General features: G+C 39.4%; 1 protein-coding gene across 23 annotated transcripts in view; it reads right to left on the reverse strand.

Moving 5' to 3' along the window:
* Positions 1-22,485, reverse strand: part of TNRC6A (trinucleotide repeat containing adaptor 6A) — a 120,622-nt gene extending 98,137 nt beyond the window's left edge. For 8 of the 23 annotated variants that reach the window (XM_072603786.1, XM_072603627.1, XM_072603701.1 and 5 more), the window contains exons 1-5: positions 22,273-22,421; positions 21,947-21,994; positions 8,779-8,865; positions 4,131-4,252; positions 692-806 (exon numbers count right to left, since the gene is read on the reverse strand). Coding sequence is in view for 1 of the 23 variants with exons in the window: in XM_072603635.1 (XP_072459736.1) it covers positions 21,947-21,994; positions 22,273-22,277 (53 nt within the window). In the remaining 22 variants the exon portion in view is untranslated. Of the gene's footprint in view, positions 1-691; positions 807-4,130; positions 4,253-8,778; positions 8,866-21,946; positions 21,995-22,272 lie in introns of those variants that run through there. The other 15 variants (XM_072603673.1, XM_072603655.1, XM_072603689.1 and 12 more) reach the window with 15 other exon arrangements.
* Between the last annotated feature and the right edge of the window lie 1,293 nt (positions 22,486-23,778).

A 23,778-nucleotide genomic window follows, 5' to 3' on the forward strand; every position in this document is an offset into this window, starting at 1 on the left:
ATCTCATCCAAACATAATGAATCACACTGAGGCTGGTCCTTTGTCCCATTTGACTCCCTCTAAGAAGCTGATGATTATAAAGTGCAGAGGGGTTACACTAATCTGTCCCTGTATCCTATCTTGCTATTTCCATCCCTGTGTGCTAGAATGATTCCCACTATATATGCACATGGCTAGCCCTCATCCACAGTGTCCATAGATCTCTCGTGCTTTCTCCTAAACGGTCTTGGGCTAGAAAAATGACTCATTAAAACTTTTTCTTGGCTTTTCTGATCAGAATGTAGACTGGTGCATTTTCTAGGTTGCTGGGGAGGGGGTGTGCTGCGCAAAAAAAGTTCTCTCTTTCTCTACCATCTTGACTTCCCCCTTTTGTCTACATCCCAGTCATTTTTAGGAAAAATAAAAATAGCTTTCCCTGCCCTCCCAATTGAGCCCCCTTTATAACAAAGAAAAGCAATTAAGCAAAAACACTGATTATAATGATTGTATCTATTCTTTAAATCCATCAATGGTTTTTCATTTACTGAGTTATTTTCTTTTCATGTACATTGTTTCTGCTTATTTTATTCTACAACATATCATATAAATCTTCTCTAAATTCCTAGCAGTTGCCATTTTTTTACCCCACAATTACATTCTTCTGCCCTAGTTGTTTTTTTTCCTTAGTCATTCCCAATCAAGATGTACTCACTTTGTTTCCAGTTCTTTGCCACCAGAGAGAGCTGCTATGAAGTTCTGGATCTGTACTGGACCTTTTTTAAAAAATGTCTTTATCTTCTAAGGGTAAATGTCCAACACTGGGATGGCTGGGTCAAAGAGTATGAATAGGTAAGTCATTTTGAGGAAAATTATCTTACAATTAACACTCATAAGTTGTGGTCCTAATCTAATCCAACCACTTAACTTTGTTTTAAAGACAACAAACACCTACGCAGGCTCAGTGCTAGACTATCAAGTAAACAAAAACAAAACAAAACAAAAATTCCCCTGCCCTCAGAGCGCTTCTATTTTCTAGAATGAAACAAGAACAATAAAAAGCATTATCAGGAGGGAGAGAGCACTCTAGCAACTAGGGACGAGAGAGTTCAGAAGACGGCAGCTGAACTATACTTTGAAGGAAGTTAGGGATTCTAAAAGGGAGAGATAGGGAGAAACTACATTCCAGACTCCCAGGTTCTATAAAGCTGAATCTGAGATTCATTTGAATTTAATACCCACTGCCATTACATCAACTTCTTCAATGCAAGGAACTTTTCCCAAGGGAAATGGTGAGAACATTACTGGAAGGGTCACCGTTCACCAAATTATATTCAGGAGCCAAAATTTAAATTTATGCCTGTACCTTAGATACTATTAAAAGACAACTGTTTTTAAAAAAATGTCTGATTTCACTTTAAAATTTTCCAAATTTGATCCGTTAGTGAATCATTATAAAATAATCTAACCAAATTTATATTACATTAATCAAGTCCATTAGTTTAGTTTGAATAACTTAGAATAAGTTTACTTTGAATGAAATCTTGATTTTTTTTTACCCACAGTGAATAATAAAAGCACAAATTATAAAAAAAATTAAGAGTCTGAAAAATTATATTGATTTTTAGCCCACAGATGCTCTCTACTCTCTTTGTCCATTCCAACTCCTACTGGTCCTGGTATAGTTTCTCAGTCTACAGGTTATATATAGTTACATGTAAGGAAGATGATAATGTTAGAACTCTACTTTTTCAGCCCTTCCTTCCTCTGTGTATTTCTAAAGCAAAGACAAACTTTCCAGGGTATGACAACTTCCAATAAATAAAAGACCCGAATCAATTAGTAATCATTCATTAAGCACATACTACGTGCCAAGAATACAAGATGACCTACCTGGCATCACAAGAAGTTCCTTAAATTCATGGAAATTAATAAGAATGTCACAGCTTTAGATGAAAAAGGAATTCATATATTAAATTTATTTTATGCTTTTAAAAAAGTAAGCCATAGGAATTCTTGATTTCATATACAATTCTCTTTTTTTCCTTGCACAGAGAAATATTTATGTGAAAACAAGTACCAAAAAATTAAATTATATATAAAGGAATGGAAATTCAGATAATATAAGATTTTCCACCAACCACAAAACTGCAGAAAGAAATGGGATAGTATAGTCTGAAAAGCAAAAAAATTTAAGATGCAACCCAAAATGACATTCTGCTATGGTGGAAGCAATTTCCTAATTCCTTCTCCCATGCAAATTAGGGTAGTTTTTCTCTAAAAAGTTTTGAAAGCATCCTTGAAATCTGATTGATTCAGGAGATAGGAGGCTCAGGCTACTAACATCATCTCCTGGTCACCTGGGTAAAGAGCCAGGAAGAGCTCTAGATGTTTGTCTGATGGCAAAAGATGGGCAACAAAGACAATGGAGCTGGCCTCAACTTAATCAGTGAGTTGTATTCAATACAAATCATGTTAAATATCCTGCTATGGATAATAAATCTCCTTTTGTTAACTGCTGAATGACATCAAAGTGTCTCATTTTGTTCCAATATCTTACATAAGCTACCAGGGGAGTAGTCTGAGTCAGGCCCAGACCAGAACATTTGCAAGCCTAAGCCCCTAACCTCTGACAAAAAAGATGGATAATCAAAAGGCATTTTGCTCAACTGAAGCATTTTTTAAAAACTCCTAACACAGAAGTGAGCAGAATATCTGACCCACCAAAAACCAAAACAAGAGAAGTATAAGGTAAGTAAATACTACTATCAAGGAAAGAATTTCTTTGGTGGGAACATGTGAGAAAGGAGAAAGAAGGGCAGAGAAAAGCCTTCTGGAGTAGGGGGAGGAGGGAGGAAGAGAGTTTTACCAGAGGAAAAGAGGTAGGTTTAATCAAGGTAAGTTTATAATCTTTGAGAAGTTATTGCACTGGGAAGCCACCTTTCTCAGTCTTGTTCCTTCTTGAGAAAACTCCTGGCCCAGAAGGTATGTGAGCTCCTAAAGGTAGCAGGCATACAAAATGGAGGATGGTGGGATTGTACGGAAACAAACATAGACCCCCAGATACGAGATAACAAGGTCTTTGAAATGATCATGGGGAAGGCAGGAGACAGAAAAGGACCAAAAGATAATTTCTGCCAAGAAGTCTTTCTTCTCCATCATTACTTCTTCCACAAACAGATACTCTGAAAAGTACGGCACAACAGAAAATCAGCATGCTGGAACAAGACTTGTACAGGCAAAATAACGCAACTGAGTACAAGCAGTAGCTCAACCTCAGTACTTCAGAAGCTTCAATCTTATTCGACCCAACAGAGAGATATGAAGAAAGAATAAAATATAGAGTTAAAAATCAGGATAAAGAAAGCAAACTGAAGAAAAACTTCTGAAAGTATTACAAAAACATGAGTTCGCTATGGTTTATTAAAACATATGTTATTACACTGTTCTTCCTTTAAGAAGACCAACCCAACCTTAGATGGGTCCTTTTCTGGTGACAGATGTGATTCTGGCCTTATGCCATCCATGGAGCAGTGTCTATGGCCATGAAATAAAGTTGCCAAACAATGGGGAGCAAACTCATGATCTTATCAGACAGCCTAATGATGTCAAATAGATAATGAGCCAGGGACCGATGAAAAAGAGATAACCATCTCAACAGATTATACAGCTCTTTTCGATACCAACATAGCAACTATATTGAGGGAAAAAACAGAAACAACAACCAAAAAAAACCACCGTGAGAGGTCGAATTTCAAAGATCAGAGAAAATGGACAAAAAAGCAAACTCACTTTGTTGTTTAATGATGTCTGGTATACGTTAATTTTAGGTTTTATATGTTGTTTCACTTTTCATGGGTTTTTTGAAGGCTCTATTTATTTAAAATATTTTTGGGAAATAAAAACACAGCATATGCCCTCCCTCAGACCTATTTACTGCTGAACCTTGCTTTCAGTGAACTCAAAATACAAAGTTTCCTGGACATATTTGACGATTTCCATCAATTCAGTTTACTCTCCTCCCTCCCACCAATAACCCAAACTTAGCGCCGTGCCCTTCAAACAGTTAACAAGTCCTCCTGACTCTTCTACGCACAACCTCTCCTCACGCAGAACTGTGGCTTTTCCTGTCTCAGACTATTATGACTTCTCACCGGGATCGCTGTATTAATCTCCTCGTCAGTATCTCTGCTTCAAAGGCATTCCCTCACCAATCTGCCTTCCACACAGCTGCTCAAAATCGTCTCAAGTCAGAGGTCTGACCATGCCATGTTTGCTAAAAACACAAAACAAAACAAAACAAACTTCAGCAGCTCTTTATTAACTCAAGAATAAACTGTAAAGTCCTTAGCTTTGTTTGGCCACAAGCAATGGTAGAGAGCGCCGCGTGGCTCCAGCCCGACTCTTCCCGATTCACTTCCCGTTCCTTCTTCACGCTCTCTACTCCAGCCAAACTGGACAACCAAGAGTTTCCTGGTTTTTATTCTGGCATTTTCTACGCGTTCCCCCTTCATCTAAGTCACCGGGGCTCAGATATTTCTCTCCTTCGTAAAATTATCCTTAGGTAGATAAAATAAAGATGAAAAAAACAGGTCACATATCTAAGTGCATCTTGGATTTCTCCTTTGCTCCTATCATGAGACAGTGTACTTGGCTTAGAGTCAGGAAGCCCTACTTTCAAATCTGTCCCCAGACACTAGCTCTGTGACCCTGAGCAAGTCACTTTCCTCACTTCATACAGTAAAGTGACATTTGATGGCTTCTACAGTGCCTTTCAGTTCTCAAATCTATCCCCTCTATATTCTATGATGTTTCACACTTGTGAATGCCATAGTCCTCATTTCACAATAAGCTCTGCGATGGTATGGACTATCTTTTTTTAAATCTTTTTATCTCCAGTACCTAGAGCACACGTTAGATTTGTAATGCTTGTTGAAGAGAATAAGTTATTTACTTAGTGATAGCTGTTTACCAGATCAAATGAGATAACATGTCCTGAGCTTTGCAGACTTTAAAGCGTTATATAAAGGCTAGTTATTATTACCACTGCACTCTTCATTTTACAAAACTAATTTTACTAAGGGTTTTCTTTAAATAATGCTACATGCCCAGTATAACTAGGATAGGTTTAAATTGACAAAAACGAATTTACCACTTAACCTTCTGAGAACATATCTACCATATATGTATACATATTCTGCACATTTCCCTTCCTCTCTGACTATTCTACAATAAAGTTAAATCAAATCCACTAGATGGGGCTATATGATTTATAAAAACCTACCAATGGGCACTTCATTTAATTCTCAAAACTCTGATGGAATTTTACTAGGTTTTTAAATGACACTAAAACTTGTAAACATTTGTAGGGATTTTTTTACGTCACAGGCAGAAAGAGAACAGAGTCACTGGTCAGGTCTGAAGGAGGGGAAAGGGAAAAGGAAGACAAATCTCCAGCAAAAGAAGGAAGGCAAGTTCCTTCGAGGTGGGTCTTTTGCTGCAGGTATAGCCCTCTCCATATAAGGGCTATTTACAAATTATGCATCAGTTGGGAACTGTTTATTTATAATTTAAAAAAAAATTAATGTACAGAGCTACAAGTATGAATAAAGACTGTAATGTTTGGCCACTTTACAAATTATGATTATGTTTGCCAGACCATTTAATTATAAAGGCTGGTATGCCTTTGGTAAGTCACATTCACATAGCAAATCTATGGTACAATATGGTTGTTTGCACCAACCCAGACCATATGTCCAAACAGCCACTAGGATTTCTTTTGTGCATGTTCTTAAGGGTTAAATTAGGTGTAGACTTCTCCCCCCACCATTTTATATCCCAAGATTATAGAGTTCTAGCCTCTCCTCAACTCTGTCAATGTAGCTACACCATTCCAACACTCTTCTCCCCACCTTACTGTCTCCCCTTGACCCCCATGCCTATTTTGTTTCACAGGAAGATCTGCAGCATGGGAGAAAATATACACATGAAGTCTTCACTCAACTCCAGCCCACCCCAAAGGATGTATACAATGACTTTAAACATCACATCTCTCACCACTACATTATCCTTGCTTCCACGATGCTTTTTTAACTTCTTTACTATGTGTAGCCAGAGCATTTATTAAGCTTACTATATATTATGAATTGAGCTGAGCACTGGGTATACACATACAGATAAGAAAGACAAGGAGCTACATTTTAATGAGGGGACACAATACACAGAAGGATGCTAGAAAGGGTAGGGAGATTCATATGGGAAGGGCTTGATGAGGAGACAGTTGAGAAGTGGCATGGAGATCTAGACCTGTCAGGATAAGGCAAAAAGCTCACGTATTTGGGGAAGTGTGAGGAGAAGAGGAGATTGGTACGGGCAACCACAGGTAGGGACCAAGGTTCTGGTAGGAAAGGGATAAGGATGATGGCTGGAGGGCAGATAATACAACTTGGATGGTTGATGTCAGTATTAGTTTTAATTACATGGTTGTCACTGAACTTATATCTGAAAGAAACTCCCCTCTTAAATATATTTCATTATATTTAACAAGTGATCATCTTAGAACATTAAAGCTGGATTACTTAAGGATCCAGCTAATGATTTAACAATTAGATCATCTAATCCAACCCTTTCATTTTTTAGATGAGGAAACTGAGGCTGTTCAAAGAAGGAAAATGATTGGTCCTAGAACACTAAGCTATTAAATGGTAAAAGGGGGACTAGAAGTCAAGTCTCCTGATTTAGGATTCAGGCTAATCACTCTGATTCCTTTCATACATTCCTTAGAGCTGATCGTGAAAGGATTTGACCTAATGCCTATGATGATTGTTGGTGGAACCAAGTGGGGTAGCCAATATTACAAAATTGCAAAGTAGGAGATGCCTCCCTTACACAATTCCTCTATCCACTGCTGGGTGCCCAATGCCGACTATCTTCTGGGTCTGCAACTTGACATTTTACTTTTGTTGTTGATATTTCATTAATATTTATTTTCTCTACTATGCAAAAGCAAAAGTCGCAAAGCTATTGACATATTCAATATGTCTTCCCCTGGACATTTAAGGATGTTTCCTAAATCACTCAAGTTAATGATCTATGGTTATACTAAATAGTATATGGTTTTCTCAACCCCAACCCTGATCACAGAATTTGAGAATTGCAACATACCTCAGCAGTCATGTAGTCCAACAAACCCTAAGTCCAACCACTGAAAAAATTTTAAATGCCTTTAAATTTTGGACAAGTTTGGGCATATTTTTCATACCACCAATGTTTAGAACGGAAAACCAAAAGTTAAATGTGTTGCCAAAATGCTGAACTTAGCAAACACTAATTAAAACATTCAACTGAACTCTATTTTAGTTTAAATGAAATTGCATATTAGTAAACAGCTTCAAAGTTCAGTAAGATGTAAAAGAAATGGTCAAATTGAGTAAAAAAAAAAGTCAATTAAATATGCCCATTCTTCACTCCTCCATGAACTTCTGACTCTTCAAACTTCTTAATGAGCAAATAAATAATTATTTCATAGCATTTGTGTTATTCATAGCTGTCAAGTCTTTTTCCTCTTCATTTCCACTGCTACTATCCTAAATTCAGGCTTTTACAACTTCTCCCCAGGACTAACAATGGCCTCCTAATAGGTCTCTCTCTCCACTCTAAAACCTCGAAAACAACCTATCTACTTTGCCTGGTTTTACCTTTCTAAAGAAGAGCTGTAGTCATGTCTTGCCCCACTGCTCAAAAACCTTTGGGAACTCTCCACAATTTCCTGAATAATGGTCCAAACCTAGCTTGTGATGCAAGGCCTTTCATAATCTTTCAACCTCTCTTTTCTGCCTTATTTTCCACCATTCTGCTCTATGAATTTTCGCTAAACTGGACTAACTATAAATATTCCAAACACACTTTTTCTTCTGCCTGTTGAAAGATCTACCTATCTATCTAAGGTCCTCTTAAAATGTAGTTGTAACTCCCAAGGGAGCTGAGACATGACGGCCACAGAGTTTTAAGAAGAGCCTAGTTGCTGAATGTAACTGGACAAAGGTCCAAGGAGACTTAAACAGCTGATACAGTAATCACATCAAGGTGAGAGGGTATTAAGAACCCTAGATTGAACTGACAGTAGAGGAGTGGAAGACAGAAGTACTCATCGTAAGATATGGAGCTTCAAGTGTGCTTAGAAGTAATCTAGTCCAAAGAATACTGGGAGTAATCTTTATAGAAACTGAAGTTTAGAAGGAAAGCTGATTTTGAGGGGGACATGTTAGTTTCTTTTAGGATGTTTACTCTGAGATGGCAGTGGATTGAAAGGGAGAGCTTGGGAACTGCCTCTCTATTACTCTTGAGACAACCCGAGCTGGACCACTCAGAAGAAACAGCTCCTCAATAAATAATTATCCTCCAGGGAGTCACTCCCTGTCGAACTCAGTCATCCTTGTCAATCAGCAGTCAGTCCTGAGCCACCGAACCCAAGTTATACAGATCTGGCTGTAAGGAGCCATTTAAAACTAAAGGTGATACTATGCCACACAACACTCTCTTCTCCTTTGCTTTGTGCTCTACCTTATTTATCCCTCTTCATCTACTCCTAAACTGGAAAACACCCAGAGAAGGGCCACTCAGCCAAGCCATAAGGCTGCAGAAGAGAAGGTTTGAGGGAGAGAAGGGGACAGGACATATTTGTCTTCAAATATTTCACAGAATCATTGCTTTAGAGCTAAAAGTTATTTCATAGGCCATTTAGTCAAACTCCTTCATTTTACAGATAAGGAAACTGAGGCCAAGGAAGGTAAAGTGACTTACCTGAGGTCACATAGGTAGGAGTCTGAGGTGGGATTTGAACCCAGGTCCTCTGATTCCACAACCAGTGTTCCACCATATCAACCAATTCTGAAAGAGGGATTAGATGTGTTTGGCTTGGTCCCAAGAAGTAGAACTCAGAGCAACAGGTCAATATAAAATGGTCCCAGACCGTGTTTCTGACTTCAAGAGTTTTTCTGCTTCCTCAGTCATCAGAGGCCACTTCTCACTATCTTCAGTGAGTTTAGCTGCCATATTCCCTCTCCTCTCTTTTGAACCTGACACTTTTAAACTACTGTGAGATGGGAAACAAAGGTATTCAAGCTTATCATAATGGAGCAAACAATGGATTCTGAGTGAGGGACTGTTATGCCTTTTTTGGTTGTTTTTTAAAAGACTAGGTCTTCCTGTCATACCCAGTTTAGAAGTGCAGGGGCTACTCATTGGTCCAGTCCCAGTACTGACTGGTAGAAGAACTCTGACAAGTTCTCTTTCTGAGCTGGGCTGGTTTGTCCCTCCTTAGGCAACCTGACTGCTCCCCCCCAACACTTTCCTCCTGCAATGAGAGCGACAGTGTGACAAAAGGTGGTTGAGGATACTAAGAATGATGATTCTCAAACAATTCACAAAAATTAAGTTTAACTAGTTCCATGTCTACCTTGTCATCTTTGTCCAAGACAAGATTTGAACCACAGCCACACTGACACTCTTGTTATAAACGAAATCAGTATAAAGAAGTTGTGGCGGAATGGGAAGATGGTTCACAGGTTCTTTTCAGAGTTGAAGCAAATGTTTGTAGAACTGACTTTGTCATGCACACAAAATAAGAAGAAATCTGATTTGGGGGAATATTTAGTCATCTCACCAAGGTATGCTCATGAGAAGTCTAAGGGAAAAAAGACCACCATAAAAATAATCACATCTCACAATGCAACATCTGGAGCCAAAGACAAACTGGAGGCAGTTCAGAAAGAACTTCCCAGAATATCCAGATCAAGTCAACATACGTAACTGGATATTCAGCGACTTCAAGGTAAAAGCAGACACAGGGCAGGACGGTGACAACTATGTTGGAAGAACTGTTCAAAATCAAGAAGTGAGAGTGCCTAAAAGCTTCTCAAAAGTATCATCTTACTTGCAAAAATTCTCTTCAAGAAGAGTTCCAAGGTACTGGAAATAGCACCCAAGTTAACTGAATAAATAAATCTCATTGTTTCAAGGTGTCTTAATAGGAAACAACCACAGCATTCATTCCAGAGCTGGCTGACCTTATACAGTAAGGCCACGGATTGGGAAGACAAGGTCAAGGTAAATCCCAAAGTAGAAAACACAAAATAAATATTAGAAGACACTGGGGAATTACGGCAGCTCCAACACAATCTGTTTAAACAACTGTTAATTCTCACAAAAATGAACAATAAGTAAAGATACTATCATCATTTCAGAGAGATGTAAGCAATGACAAAACAGTCACCGTAAGGTGGAAGCCGAGAGTTCAGAAATCGCGATAGCCAGTGAGGTCTGTTGTCAAGCAGACCAAAATGAAAACCATTTGTTTATAGTACAAGTTTATTTACAAAATATTACACAACAGTATTAAACAAGAAACATCTATTAAACACCTACAACTTATAAAACAATTAGGCTTGGTAAAGATAAAAAGTTCAGAGAATACTCCTGCCCTAATGGAATTCACAATCTAGTAGGAGGGATTAGACACCAACACAAATAAGCCAAAATTGTCTCGTAACTAGCACACTTAAAGGAGGTACTAAAACGCAGCTGGTGGGGTAGTGGATAGAGCGCTGGGTGTGGACTCAGGAAGACCTGATTTCAAATTTGGCCTCACACAATCAGGAGCTGTGTGACCCTGGGCAAGCTATTTCAACTCTGTTTACCTGAACTGTAAAAAAAAGGATAATAACCGCACCTACCTCACAGAGCTGTGGCTCAAATGAGATCCATCAGCAAGTGGCTTGAAAAAGCAGGTACTAGGTAAATACTTATTCTCTTCCTTCCCTACTAAGTCAGAAGGGGAAGTCATCACCTTCATTGTAAAGAAGGGCCATCAGAAGAAGCTGGACCCTTGAGAGCCAAAGGGAAAGACAATTCTCTAGTCAAGGAATCTTTTTTTTTTTGAGTAGTCAAGGAATCTTAAGCCTGGGGTCTGTTTTTAAATCTATTTGGATAACTATTTCAATAACTGGTTTCCTTTCTTGTCCTATGTATTTCACTTTTTGCATTTAAAAGCATGATTCTGAAAAGAGCTCCCTAAGTTTCACCAGGCAGCCAAAGGAGTCCATGATGTAAAAAAGATTAAGAATCTCTGTTCTCGTATACTTCATTCCTCACTGTCTTGGGGAGGGACTCTACAAAGGCTGTTCCCCTGGATGATGGAAGTGAGGAATGGGGATCACAAGGCCATTGCATTGGCCTAGGGGAACACTGCTTTCTTAGAGACTCTTAGGTATAGGGGTCCTGAACTGCTTCCTCCAAGGTCTAGAGGATGCAGTGGTCTCAGGTGGTGGTAGTGGTTTGGTCAGTGGCAGTTGTTCTGTGCTTAGTGTTTTCAGGTAGCAGTGATAACAGGGTCTCATCTGGAGTCAGGAAGTCCTGAGTTCAAATCTGGCCCCTTATACCTACTAGCTTTGTGACTGTGGATTGTCATTTAATCTCTATCTGCCTCAATTTCCTTAAATGTAAAATTGGGATGATAACAATAGCACCTACCTCATAGGGTTATTGTGACAAACAGATGAGTATTTATAAAAATAAAAAATCAAACCACTGAGCACAGTGCTTGGTATACAGTAGGTGCTATATATATTCGTATTCCCCTTCTCTTGCCTGTCCTTGTCCCCCTGTCCCTTCCCCCCATCTCCACAGGTACTCCTCCCCTGGATAAAGGCTACTGGATTCAGACCGGATGAAAAATACAGATAGGCTCATCACCACCTTTTCCTCCATATCTGTCTATAAGCCTTGGATCACTTTCTGAAATTTCCCTCTGGTCCGTGCATCTCTCTCTGTCCTCAGGTGTCACTCTTCATCTCTCACCGTGACCTCTGGTTCTTCCATCCCTCTCTCTCCTCCTAATCCATCACCCCTACTTTAGTTTTCCTTTCCTTTCTCCATCCTACAGTTGATCAATTCAATTCTTCATTGTCCTCCATCCTTGAATATCTTGTTCCTCATTTTCTTGCCAGTTCAGTCACCTCCACTGTCTTTCTCTACTCATTCTGCTAGAAGTCCTACAGCCATGCCAGTTGGGTCCACTAGAACTTTATGCTATCCAATCTCAACTTAGTCTCTACTAGGTACTGGCAATTCTTTTTATTTGTCCAATGGTGTGTCCCTGTATCTCTTGGGGGTCAGAACCCTGCTGGTTGGGCTCGGTTTGTATTGGGCTGGAGAATTACTGGAATGATTTTATTTGTAGCACCCTTTGCCTGAATTCAATGGCTATTCCCTAGTTTTACAACTTATGAAAGCTCGTTTTTAGGCTCCTTTGCTGAGTTTTCTTACATCTTTACTCTCTCTAAGTCTGAGTGTTCTTTAAGGCCCTGTCCTGCAACCTTTTTATTCAGCTTTTTTTCTTTTAGATTTTTCTTTTCCTAATTTTTTTTAATTCAAAAAATCAGACATTTCCACATACATATTAGAACACAAAGGACTGTACCTGAAATTGTGAGTATCTTATGTAAAGCTTGCTTTTCAACATGTTACTTTCAAAGCTGTCTTGTTTATCTGTGGTTTCTTTTGGCCTTCTTTCTATTTTTCTGGGCATTTCACAAACATGTTTCAATGGCTCTCTTCTCTCTCATATTTTTGGCAACCCTTATCTCTAGCTCCCCTTACTCTCCTTTTCCACTTCTCTCTGCCCCCTTCCACCGCAAAAAAAAAAAAAAAAAAAAAAAAAGAATCTTTGTAACAAATATGTATAATTAAGTAAAACAAATTTCTACCTTAGCTGTGTCCAAAAACTATATCTCCCCTTCTTCCTCCAGTCCATCACTTCTCCAAAAGGACATGGATAACACGCTTTATCACCAGTCCTTTGGAATTATAGCTGGTCACTGAACTGATCAGAGTTCTTAAGCCTTTCCAAGTGGTCTTTACAACTGCTATTATCGCATAAATTTTGCTCATGGTCTGCTCATTTCACTCTTTGCTTCAGCTTATAGAACTCTTCTCATATTTCTCTTAAACTGTTCCTTTCATTATTTCTTACAGTAAAATAATATTCCATTGTAGTCACATGTATAATTTTTCAGTCTTTCTTCAACTGATGGACACCCCCTTAGGATTTAGTTCTTTGACCCTACAAAAAGAGCTACTATAAATATTTTTGCACATTGTACCACTAAGTCAAAGGGTATATATGCATAACTTAGTGACTGGGGGCATAGTTCCAAACTGTTCTATAGAATGGCTGGATCAATTCACAGTTTTACCAACAGTGCAACAGTGAGCCTGTTTTCCTACAGTCCCTCCAACAACTGTTATTTTCCTTTTCTGTCAATTTTGTCAATCTGTTATTTACCCAGGTTTATAAACTGAAAGTCTTCTTTAACACTAGAAGGAGTAGTTGCATCCATTACTACAAAAAATCATATAATCAATATTATTATATATTATTAATATTATATATAACATTAATATTATATATATATTATTTGGAACTAAAATCTTTCATCTTATATCTATTTTTCTTTGCCTTATGAATAAAAAAAACACCTTGTGTCAATTGATGCAGATCGATCCTTTGAGATATTATAAAATTCTAGTCCTTCTAGTGTTAATTCTTCCCGTGGTTCACATAACTCAAACCTCACCTTCTAAGGAGGACTTTCTAGGTCCTCCTAGTTGTGAATGCCTTTCTCTATTATATTAACACCATGTATGTATATATCTTGTATGTACCAAGTTTTTTACATGTTGTCTTCCCCATTAGAACGTATACTTCTTGAGAATAGAGATTTTGCCTTTCTATTCCCAGCACTTAGTATGGAGATTAATCAGCAGTTCTAAAGTCTTGCCAATCTACCTCCATAATACTTCTTGAACCTGTCCCCTTCCTTTCCCCCTCACACAGCCATCACAGACCCTTACTGAAAAAAAGTCAGATTTAGTTCCAACATAAAGTGTGCAGGAGGAATAATGTTGGAAAAGTAGGGTGATGTCAAATTGTGAAGAGCCTCAAGTCAAATTTAAATCTTACTCAGGAGGCCACAAGAAACCAATGAGACTTTTTGAGCAAAGAAATGACATGAAAAAATTTTTCTGGCAGAAGGTATGGAGAAGAGAAGAGGTGCAATATTGGCATGATGGAAATTACTAGACTCATTAATTAATAGGATATAAAGAAGGAAGGAAGAAAGAAGAAACAAAGATGTGTCCAAGATTTTGAACACGGGAGATGGAATAGTGGCGAAGACAGAAACGGTAAAATAAGGAGGCAAATTCAGAAGGAAAAACAATGAGGTGATGGCTAGAAATCCAGATAAGTCTGAAACACAGAAGAGAGATCTGACCAGACATACAGATCTAAGGGTCCTACATAATGAGGTGATGGCTGAAACTGTGGGAGTGAATGAAGCTGCAAAGTGGGCCACCATTCAGTCCTCATTCTATTCCTCTCCAGACTTTCTCTCTACCTCATCCAAAGCAGTTGTGCTCCCTTCTACATGTAGAGACAAAGATAGAGGAGTTCTTTCCAGGCAGAGAGGATGGTTTGTACAAATGCTTAGTGGTCAAGGATGACATCAAGTTTGGGAAACAGTAAGAGTAACGTGAAATAAGGTTGTAGAGGCAGGTTGAAATAATTGTGGCTTTAAATGCCCATCTAAGGAGCTTGCATTTTATCTCAGAAGCAAAAGGGAAGCCATTTAAGGTTTTTTAAACAGGTGACTAGTTTGGTCCTCTAATAAAAACTACAGAGAGGTTAAAGGGAATAAAAGGACTGAAAAAAGCTATTAGTGGTGAAGTGACTGATGATTCCTGAGAAAAGCATTTCACTAGAGGTGGAAACTAAACCTTGACTGCACTGAAGTTGAGGACGCAGAAAAAGATATATAGAAAATTATTTTTCCAAGAAATTTACTGGAGAAAGAAAAAGACAGGGAGCACGTGGATGGAAGATGGGTCAAAGGATGGCTTTAAAACTGGGGAGTCCTGAGCATATCTGTAGACAGATGATAAAGAGCCAGAAGTAAGAGAGAATGAAAAAGGATAATAGAGAAGGAATGATTGTTGGAGCAAAGTCTTTGAGAAGGCATGAAGAAGCCATACCAGTGGCCTTTAACAAAAATGAGGAATACAAAGACAAAAAAAAAAAAAAAAAAAAAGGATATCTCTTCTGTGACCAGAAGGAAAGAAAGAATAAGTGGATGAAGACATTAAAAAGCTATGAGAAATAAAAGAGCATAACTGAAAACTACACACCACATCCTATCTTTCAAAATAGCAGAAAGCAATTCAGGAGAAAATAAGCCTGAAAAGAGTTCAGCATAAAACCCAGATCATCTCAAGAATACTTATAAATGAAATGGAAAGGGAAAACATACAAAATGGAATGTGTCTGCTGCTTTTTGTGGACACTATCTAGTTTCAATATCCAAAGTACTATGTTTCAGACGACTATCAATTTTGAACTGAAAGAGACCTTTGAAGGTCACCTCATTTTTTTTCCAGATGAGACAACTGAGGCCAGATAAGGTGAGCTGACTTAGCCAAGGTCACTCTAGTATTAAGGGGCACAGTCAGGATTCAAATCAAGGTCACCTGATACACACAATTACAGCTCTAGAGCTGGAAGGGACCTTAGAGGTACAACTCCAGATGGATGAGAAAACATTTATTTTCTAGATGAGAAAACATGTTCAGAGAGGTTAAGCAAGGTCATAAAGGTAGCAAATATCAGTTGGCATATGAACCCAAGTCCTGCAACTCCAAAGTAAGTCTTCTTTCCACTAGACTAAAATGAGAAAATAGCAATGGAACTTAAAAATACTGAAGTCAGAAAAGCTAGCTGGATCTGACCAAATACAAAATCTGTGTGAAACATGCCTCCTAGTTCTCACCAGAAAGCATGGGCAGTAGGTACAGAATGAGGCATACATTTTCAGACAAGGCCATATGTTCATATGTTTTGATTACAAGGGAGGAATCACTGAGAAGTGCCAGTGATGTAAAAAAAGGGAAAAAGCATTAATAACACTTATAAAAAAAAAAAAGGCCATGCAGAAGGTAAAACAAAGGTAAAAGTACTTAATTCTGAAGCTATCTTGATGAAAAGAAGATTCCAAAAGAAATTTAAGAGACCAGGCTACTTTTTTTTTTTTTACAACAAAAAATCCGACTAATCAGACAACAGCAACTAGCAACCTATATGGCCACTTCTTGACAGCGGTCCGTGTACAAGTCAATGGCAACCCCAATGAAAACATAAGAAGAAAAGTAAGCTTTCAGATACTTTCTATGGTGTACTACATCTTTTCTATGGCAGACTATACAATTAGTTCCACTGTATTGGGTCAATAAAGTCGGCTCTTCCTCAGTGAAAGGAAAAAAAGGAGAAGACGGGCAGGATACAGTAAAACACTGAGGAAGAAAAAAAAGTTAAGGGAGTTCAAGTCAGAGAATCCTCACCTTCTTAAAGAATAAAGTTAGAGGTTTGAGGGTTAGAAGAGCAGAAAAAGTCTGAAATAGACACAAGGGACAAAGAATTATCTGGAGATGATTAACGGAATCCCTAAGAAGTAGGAAAAACACACCCTCTCATTACTGACTTTTAGCAAGTTATTCAACCTCCCTGTTCCCTCCTATACAAACCGAAATGGGTAAGACCAGATGATCAATAAGGTCCTTTCAATTTCTAAAATTCTATGCTTCTTTCTATGTTTAGTCCGCCTTGCTTACTATGGTAAAAACTGTGGGCAGAGACATCATTTTTGATTTCCTTAGTATACCTCCCAAAGGACCTACTATCATGTTTGCACATAACAGGCCATGAATCCCCCAACCTGGGTTTCCCTTCTGGCACTCTGCCATTTATTCTTTCAAGAGATATAGTAAAATATTCAAACATAAGTTTAATTATGCGTAATACTCCCTAGTTTTAGGAATAGTGTTAGGTAGGATATCAAGGCAGCGCTAAAAAAAAAGGTTAAGAAACACTTGTGGCAATAGAAGCCTAACAGTCACTAGAACTGACATCAACCTGAATTAGTTATTTGAACTGTCATAACAGAGAGAACTCAATCAATAGCACTTTTCTGAAAATAATTTGTAAGATTCAACGTGTGATATTGCTCTACTAGGATCAAAGATTTAGAGCTGGAAGGGTCCAACAAAGAAAGGCTACCAAAGCCAATCCTCTCTTTTTACTGATGAGGAAACTGAGGCCCAAGAAGTGGGCTTGCCCAGTCACTCAGGTATTATGAGAGGCAAGATCTGAACCCAAGTCTTCTTTCCCCTTTATCAACCTGTCACCACAATTACTCATTTTATAATTACTCACTTTTTCATAACCAAGATTTAAACCTATTTTTAGCACTCCATTTCATCAGATAAGTCACAGTCATAATTAGGTTATCTGTTACTTAAAATTCAACTCTTTTCCTTAGGAACAGCCATAGTACGAATGTTAGCTCTCTTTTATATTCAGTTACTGACAACCACAAATTTCAATATTGCAAGTGGGAGAAGTTAGTAATATACAATGTTCCTAGCCAACTTAAAGGCTAAAAAAGAAAACTATGCGTCAGAATACTTTCTCCTTTCTGAAATCTGGCTTTTCCCTAGATAGCGGGCCTCCCTTAGTTCAACTCCAAAACAAGCAACTCTTATGACTAGCAACCTACAGAAAAGATTACACAATCATAAAAGCAGCAATTAACTTTATCAGCTGTAAACTATTAACATGAAAACCTGCAATTATGACTACTTCAAACGTCTGGGGGAATATGTCTCAGTTTAAACTAATAAAACTGTTAATTACTGTTCTGATTGTGTGGTCTTTCACAGCAGGTTGTTTAGAAATGCTTTACCCTGAAGATACAGCCAAGTTATCGTGGAAAGAGCACTCACTACCTTTGGAGAGAATGCCTAGATGCAAACGCTGGTTTTGCAACTGTGGAATCTTGGGCCAAGTCACCTCCCCACAGGGGGACCTCAGTTTTCTCCTTTTTAAACGATGAAACTTGGACTACAGCTGTAGTATCTTAACCTTTTTTTGTGTTATGGACAACTCTGGCAGTCTGGTGAAGCCTATGGACCACTTCTATGCATAAAATACATGGCAGTACAAAGGAAACCAACTGAATGGAAACAGTTATCAAAATATTGAAAAAACAAGATCAGACCCCAGGCTAACTCCTGAACCAGATAATCTCTAAAGTGTCTACCAATTCTAGAACTTATGATCTGATAAATGGTAAAATTATTTTCTTTTACTCAGTGTTTAAGTTTTGGCTTGGCTAGGGTTAGTCTGATACATTCAAATTTTATGTATGACTGTAACAAACTAACAAATTTCTATACCCCACAAAACACACATCCAAAAGGCACTAAGTTTTCCTAGCCTATACTTTTTTCTTTTTTGGAAGCAATCAGGGTTAAGTGATTTGCCCAGAAACACACAACTAGTGTCTGAGGTTGAACTTGGACTCAGGTCCTTGTGATTCCAGGGCTGGTGCTCTATCCACTTCGCCACTTAGCTGCCCTTCGAGCCTATGTTTCTAAAAAGAAACATTTTGGATGCCAGAAGCCTAAAGGGAACTATCTTGAAAGGTTCATCAATTATATTTAAAACTTCATATTAAAACTGGGCTAAATTGCACACCCCAGAATGAATCCTTTTGGGATATGCCTTGTACTATCAAATCATATATCATATATATGAAAGAAAGGTTTAATAAGAAACTCGGCAATTTTATCAGTTCAATGACACATCACACAAAAGGAAGACAAGTCTCAAGGAAATAAACATAATAAAATTTTCAGAATTCAAGTGATAAAAGACAGGTCAATTGAAGCATTTTTCACAAACATTTTAGTTTTCTAAAATGGTATTCAAATAATTAGCTGAAAGAGATTCAACCAGTAACATTTAATACACACACTAGACTAGGACTGACAACACCAATGTTCAATTAGGTGAATGCAATGAACAGAAAAAATTAATTTAGATAATTGTATTCTTTTTTATTTTTTAAATTAAAAGTTATACCACAGGGAATAAGATATCAAATTAAATAATCAAGGTTTGACTATTCAATAGAGTTCAACATTTATGCTGCAGTGAAACTGGGGAAGCCTCTGGTGCAATGGAAAGAGCACTGCATGAAGTCAGATGGCCAGGGTTCAAATCCTAGCCGTTGCATTTGTACAATAGCACAGAAGCATTGACTCAAAGGTGAAAGGGACAGCAGAAATCATCTAGTGCAATTCTCCTCATTTTACAGATGAGAAAACTGAGGCCTAAAGAAGTAAAATGGCATGCCTAACTTCATATAGGTAGTAAGTGGTAAAGTTAGGGGTTCAAATCCAAGTTCTCTCATTCTAAATCCTCAACTCTTGGATGCCTAATGACCCCAGGTAGGTAGGTTAAATAGTTTGTACATCAATTTTTTCATCTGTAAAATGAAGGAGTGGTATTAGCTGACCACTTCCAATTCTAAATCTATGATTCTAGAAAATAATAAAAAGTAGTAACTGTTTCCTCTCTTTGTCAAAAGGTGATGGGGGAGAGGAGTCCAGAAACTAGTATAATAAAGCAATAGGCATCAATAAACATATTTTTTAAAAAAAATTAAAAGTGATAAAATTTAAAAAAGAGCTCTCAAATTAGTGGTTTTAAACATAAAGTCAGTTTGGGCAAAAAGTAAAATTCTGGCTACTAAAACCCACAAATCATAGATTTTTACAGCTGGAATGAATCTTAGTTATCTAGTTCAACCCTTACTTGTTCAACATCCTGTTAGCATCAGGGTCTGAACTAGATCCTAAATTTCTTTACTGACCAACTCCTGGTTCAGTGTTCTTTCCACTACATTGTGGAAACAAATTTGGACCACATATCCAATTAGCAGAATGTAAGCCAAGAGACTATCTATTACTTGAAAAGAAGTACAGAACTGACATTCCTACACAGTATATTATTAATGCAAGCCACTACTAAATCTGCAACCACCTTTTCTGAGATTTGGGACCTGTGATTTTCTGAGACTCTGGTGTCTCAGGAAGTAGGGAGCTCCCAGTAGGGAAACTCAGTCTATATATGCATACATACAGATAATTCTGCAACTCGGTCTTAAAGAGGTGCCTGAGACACTGGGAAATTAAATGACTTGTTCAGCTTCATGAAGCTGGTGTTATATGACGCAGGACTTGAACTTAAATTGTTCTGAATTCAGACTGCTAGCCTTTCAGATTATTCACTAGTAACCACCTTTAACATGTGGTAGACATATTTACTATAGGGGTAGAGATGTACCTCAGGGTAAAATCCCCAAGGATTACTCTGAGAGCAACAGGTTAGGAGAACCTGTCCAAAGGAAAAATTAAGCAATAAAGGGCAGGGAAATAGATGCCCAAAAATAAGTCACAATTTTTTGCTTTTTATTCCATTGACTTGACATATTAACATTATTTTAATAAGCTTTTAACTATCAAATGCACTTAAATCTTGAGCAATTTTAGTTATTGGGCAAATGAAATTAAAACTCCTTTATTTCAAGGAGACTCCACTATACAATGATCCTGTAACAACTGTGTAAAAGAATCCTAATCAGAAACCTATTAAACAACCAAAGGTTCTATGTCAGTGCCTAATTATGTAAAGTAATAACCTAAAGTAGTTTTATTTATCAAATTCAGAATATAAACTAGGAGCAATATCATGTGATGGAAATGTATTTAGGGGACTGGAAGTCTCAGGCTTTAATAACGTAACAACATATTAACTTCTGGGATAAAGTGTCCATATTAAGACCTGAATCCAGGAGACCTGGTTTTTGGTCCAGACTGGGCCACTTACCAGACATGTGACCTCCAATGAATCACAACCTCTCAGAGCCTCAGTTTCTTCATTAATAAAATAAGCTGGGGGGAAGGGGGTAGGGCAGGGAAGAGGTGATGCTCTCTAAATTCCCTTTCTGTTCTAACATTTCATAATTCTATGCTCAAAAAAATTACCTCTCTTCACTCTACCATAATGGTATTCTTTTTCTGCGTGAGTAAAACTGTTCATTGATGTTACTGGCCTAGAAGGTTCTCTCAGGGTCCAAATATAGCATACAAGGGAAGTGAGGAAACCAAAGAAAGAATAAAAGGACTAAAGCGAAAAAGCACAACAAAGACAGAAAAATGGATATGCAAAACAGTTTGATATAAAACAACCTTCTACTGCTTCTCAAACAGTATCAGCAAAGCTAAGCATTTCATAATATTTTAAAACGTTCCCTCTTTTTCAATCTAAGTTGCCGATGGCAAAGCACTCTGACAAAAATTGAAAGTTATTGGGACCAGATTTACTTCTTTACTGTATTGATTTTCTCAAATGACAAATCAGATGTGGAAACAAACGTAGCTTTAAAGGAAATAAAACGTAGCTGTTAGGTGAAGTTCAAGGGCAAAAACGGCCTCAGATCCAACTAAATCCACATGACTGCAGTATTGAAAAATGCTTTTGGAAAAAAAAATCCCCAGCACCAACATTGTATCTTTATGAAGGCAACTATGCGCTACAAAGTAACCATCGAGAAGCCCAAACACTTTGACAGCACAACGGAGGGGCTGCCTCCAGCCCGGCTCACACAATGCAGTCCAGCCCTTTGCGGAGAGTCATCCATGCCCAGCTTCCATAATGAACGTCTACGCATTGGAGCTTTTCTGGCTTGTTTGTTTTTAAACTGCGTTTAACACAACTGCGCGTCGGTGGGTTTTTTAAAGAAGCGCAAGCAGAAGAACCTCACCGGCCCTGCAGTCTTTTTTTCCTCCATGGCAGCTCGCTTTTCCCTCTGACAACCGTACCCCCGCTCGCTAACATGGCAGAGAAAGCCTTTACCGAAAAATCAGACCGTGGGACCCAAGGGGCCGAAGTGAGGAGAGGCGAGGTTTGGGGGGCGGGGAGGGGGCCAAGGGCAAACCTTCACACCGCTCTTCTTACCTGCTTGGTTTCCTTTCGACTTCTTTGGTAGCTTTAGCTTCCAATTCTCTGCAGGAGGGAAGAAAAAAAAACGCAAAAAGACAAGAATCACGGTGAACCCGAGCCGCGGCAGGAATCGCAATCGGGGGCAGGCGGGCAGGGAGGGGGGCCCGGCGGAGGCGGCCCCGCGGCTGAGCCCCCTCCCCCGGCTGCCGGCGAGCCCTCGGGCCGGAGCCGCCGGGGATGCTGCGCGGGCTCGGGGGAGGGGGCGCAGGAGCGGGAGGCGGCGGCGGCGCAGCCCCCCGAGCCCCGGGGCAGAGCCCACCCTCCACGGAGCCCCGGCTCACCTCATGTGTGTAAAGTGCACGGGGAGGAGGCGGGGGGAGGGGGAGAAGGCGCAGAGAGGCCTCAGTCCGTCCGCGGCGCTGAGGGGAGAGGCCCAGCCCGCTGCACAGCCGCCATTTTCTACACCGACCCGCCGCCGCCGCCGCCGCCACAGTCGTCGGGACCGGAAGAGAAACAGCCGCGGTCGCCATCCCCTTCCGGGAGCACCTGCACCTCCAAAATGGCGGCCCTAGCAACTCCACCCGCCTGCGGAGCCGGCCCGTGGCAACCGATGGCTGCGGGGAGCGCGGACAAGCTGGGTGCCCGGCTGGACCCGCGCCCCTGTCGCACCCGCTGGGTCTCCCCGTGCCCAGGCGGAATCTCTCTCCTTTCCCCCCATAAAGAGGAGAAGCTCTCAGGGTGCCTCCTTCCCCGGCCCAGCCGAGGTTATCCCGCCGCGTACCCCCTGCCCCCGAAGGCTCGGGGCTGGAAGGGGCATCTTGTCCCAGCCCCCGATGGACAGCGGCGGAGGCTGGCATAGAAAAGCGAAGGGACAAGCCCAGGGGCACAGTAGGAGTAAAGGGGCAGAAGAGAATTCGAATTCGGCTCCACTGACCACAAGTCTAGTGCTTTCCCCCTCTCTGCCACAAGGAGACATTCCAGGCAACCTTTTTCTCTTTCAAGTCATTTTTAGGTGACAATTTTATTTTTTTCAATTATCAAGCACTTTTTAAATTTCCTCTTCCCCAAACAAAACCAGTTAAAAGAAAAACGGCCAAATTTGCAGCTCCAAGAAAAACACCCTTGTCTTGACCTTGTCCAAAGATGCATGTTTTGTCCATCACCTCTTTATCTGGAGGTGGGTGACATTCATTATTGGTGCCTTTTTTGGGGAAATTTTAATAACCATGTTACAAATATTTCTTAATAGCATTGTGCATTCCATTTAACAAATTTTATTAAACTCCTACAGTGTGCAAGGACCTCCATCTCTATCAAAAGTGACTCTGGAATGTTGAAGGCTAAACCAGCAGGTCCTAGCAAGACAAGGTCCTCAAGTACGGACCAACCTAGCTTAAAAGACTTGTCACCACAGGTTAGCCAGATATAGCAATTAAAGCAGACCATTCGATGAGGGTGGTGGTCACGTATATTTTGTATTGATTCTTTGACCTGCAGACTATGCTGGGCACTGATTCAAAGATGAAAAATGCCCTCAAGGACCTTCCAATCTAGTAAGAGGATGAGACGTACATAAATAATGATTAAGTGCGTGGGAGGGGCAAAAAAGGGTGGTGGCCCGAGAGAATTCAGTATCTCCCTCCATAAGAGGATACATCTAGAAAGGACCTTTATTAATATGTGGACAGTTGCCCACTTGTTTGCAGGAGATAGGAAGATTAACCCCTCTGTGTATGGGGTGGGCATGGATCTTTGTTGGCATTTATTTTGCTATGCTGTTTTAACTAAATGTTTTGTGCTTTGGTTTGGTCAAATATCTGACTTAAGGGCTATGGTTTTGAGTGGAT

The sequence above is a fragment of the Notamacropus eugenii genome, chromosome 1, assembly GCF_028372415.1.
Source record: "Notamacropus eugenii isolate mMacEug1 chromosome 1, mMacEug1.pri_v2, whole genome shotgun sequence".
Taxonomy (NCBI): Eukaryota; Metazoa; Chordata; class Mammalia; order Diprotodontia; family Macropodidae; genus Notamacropus; species Notamacropus eugenii.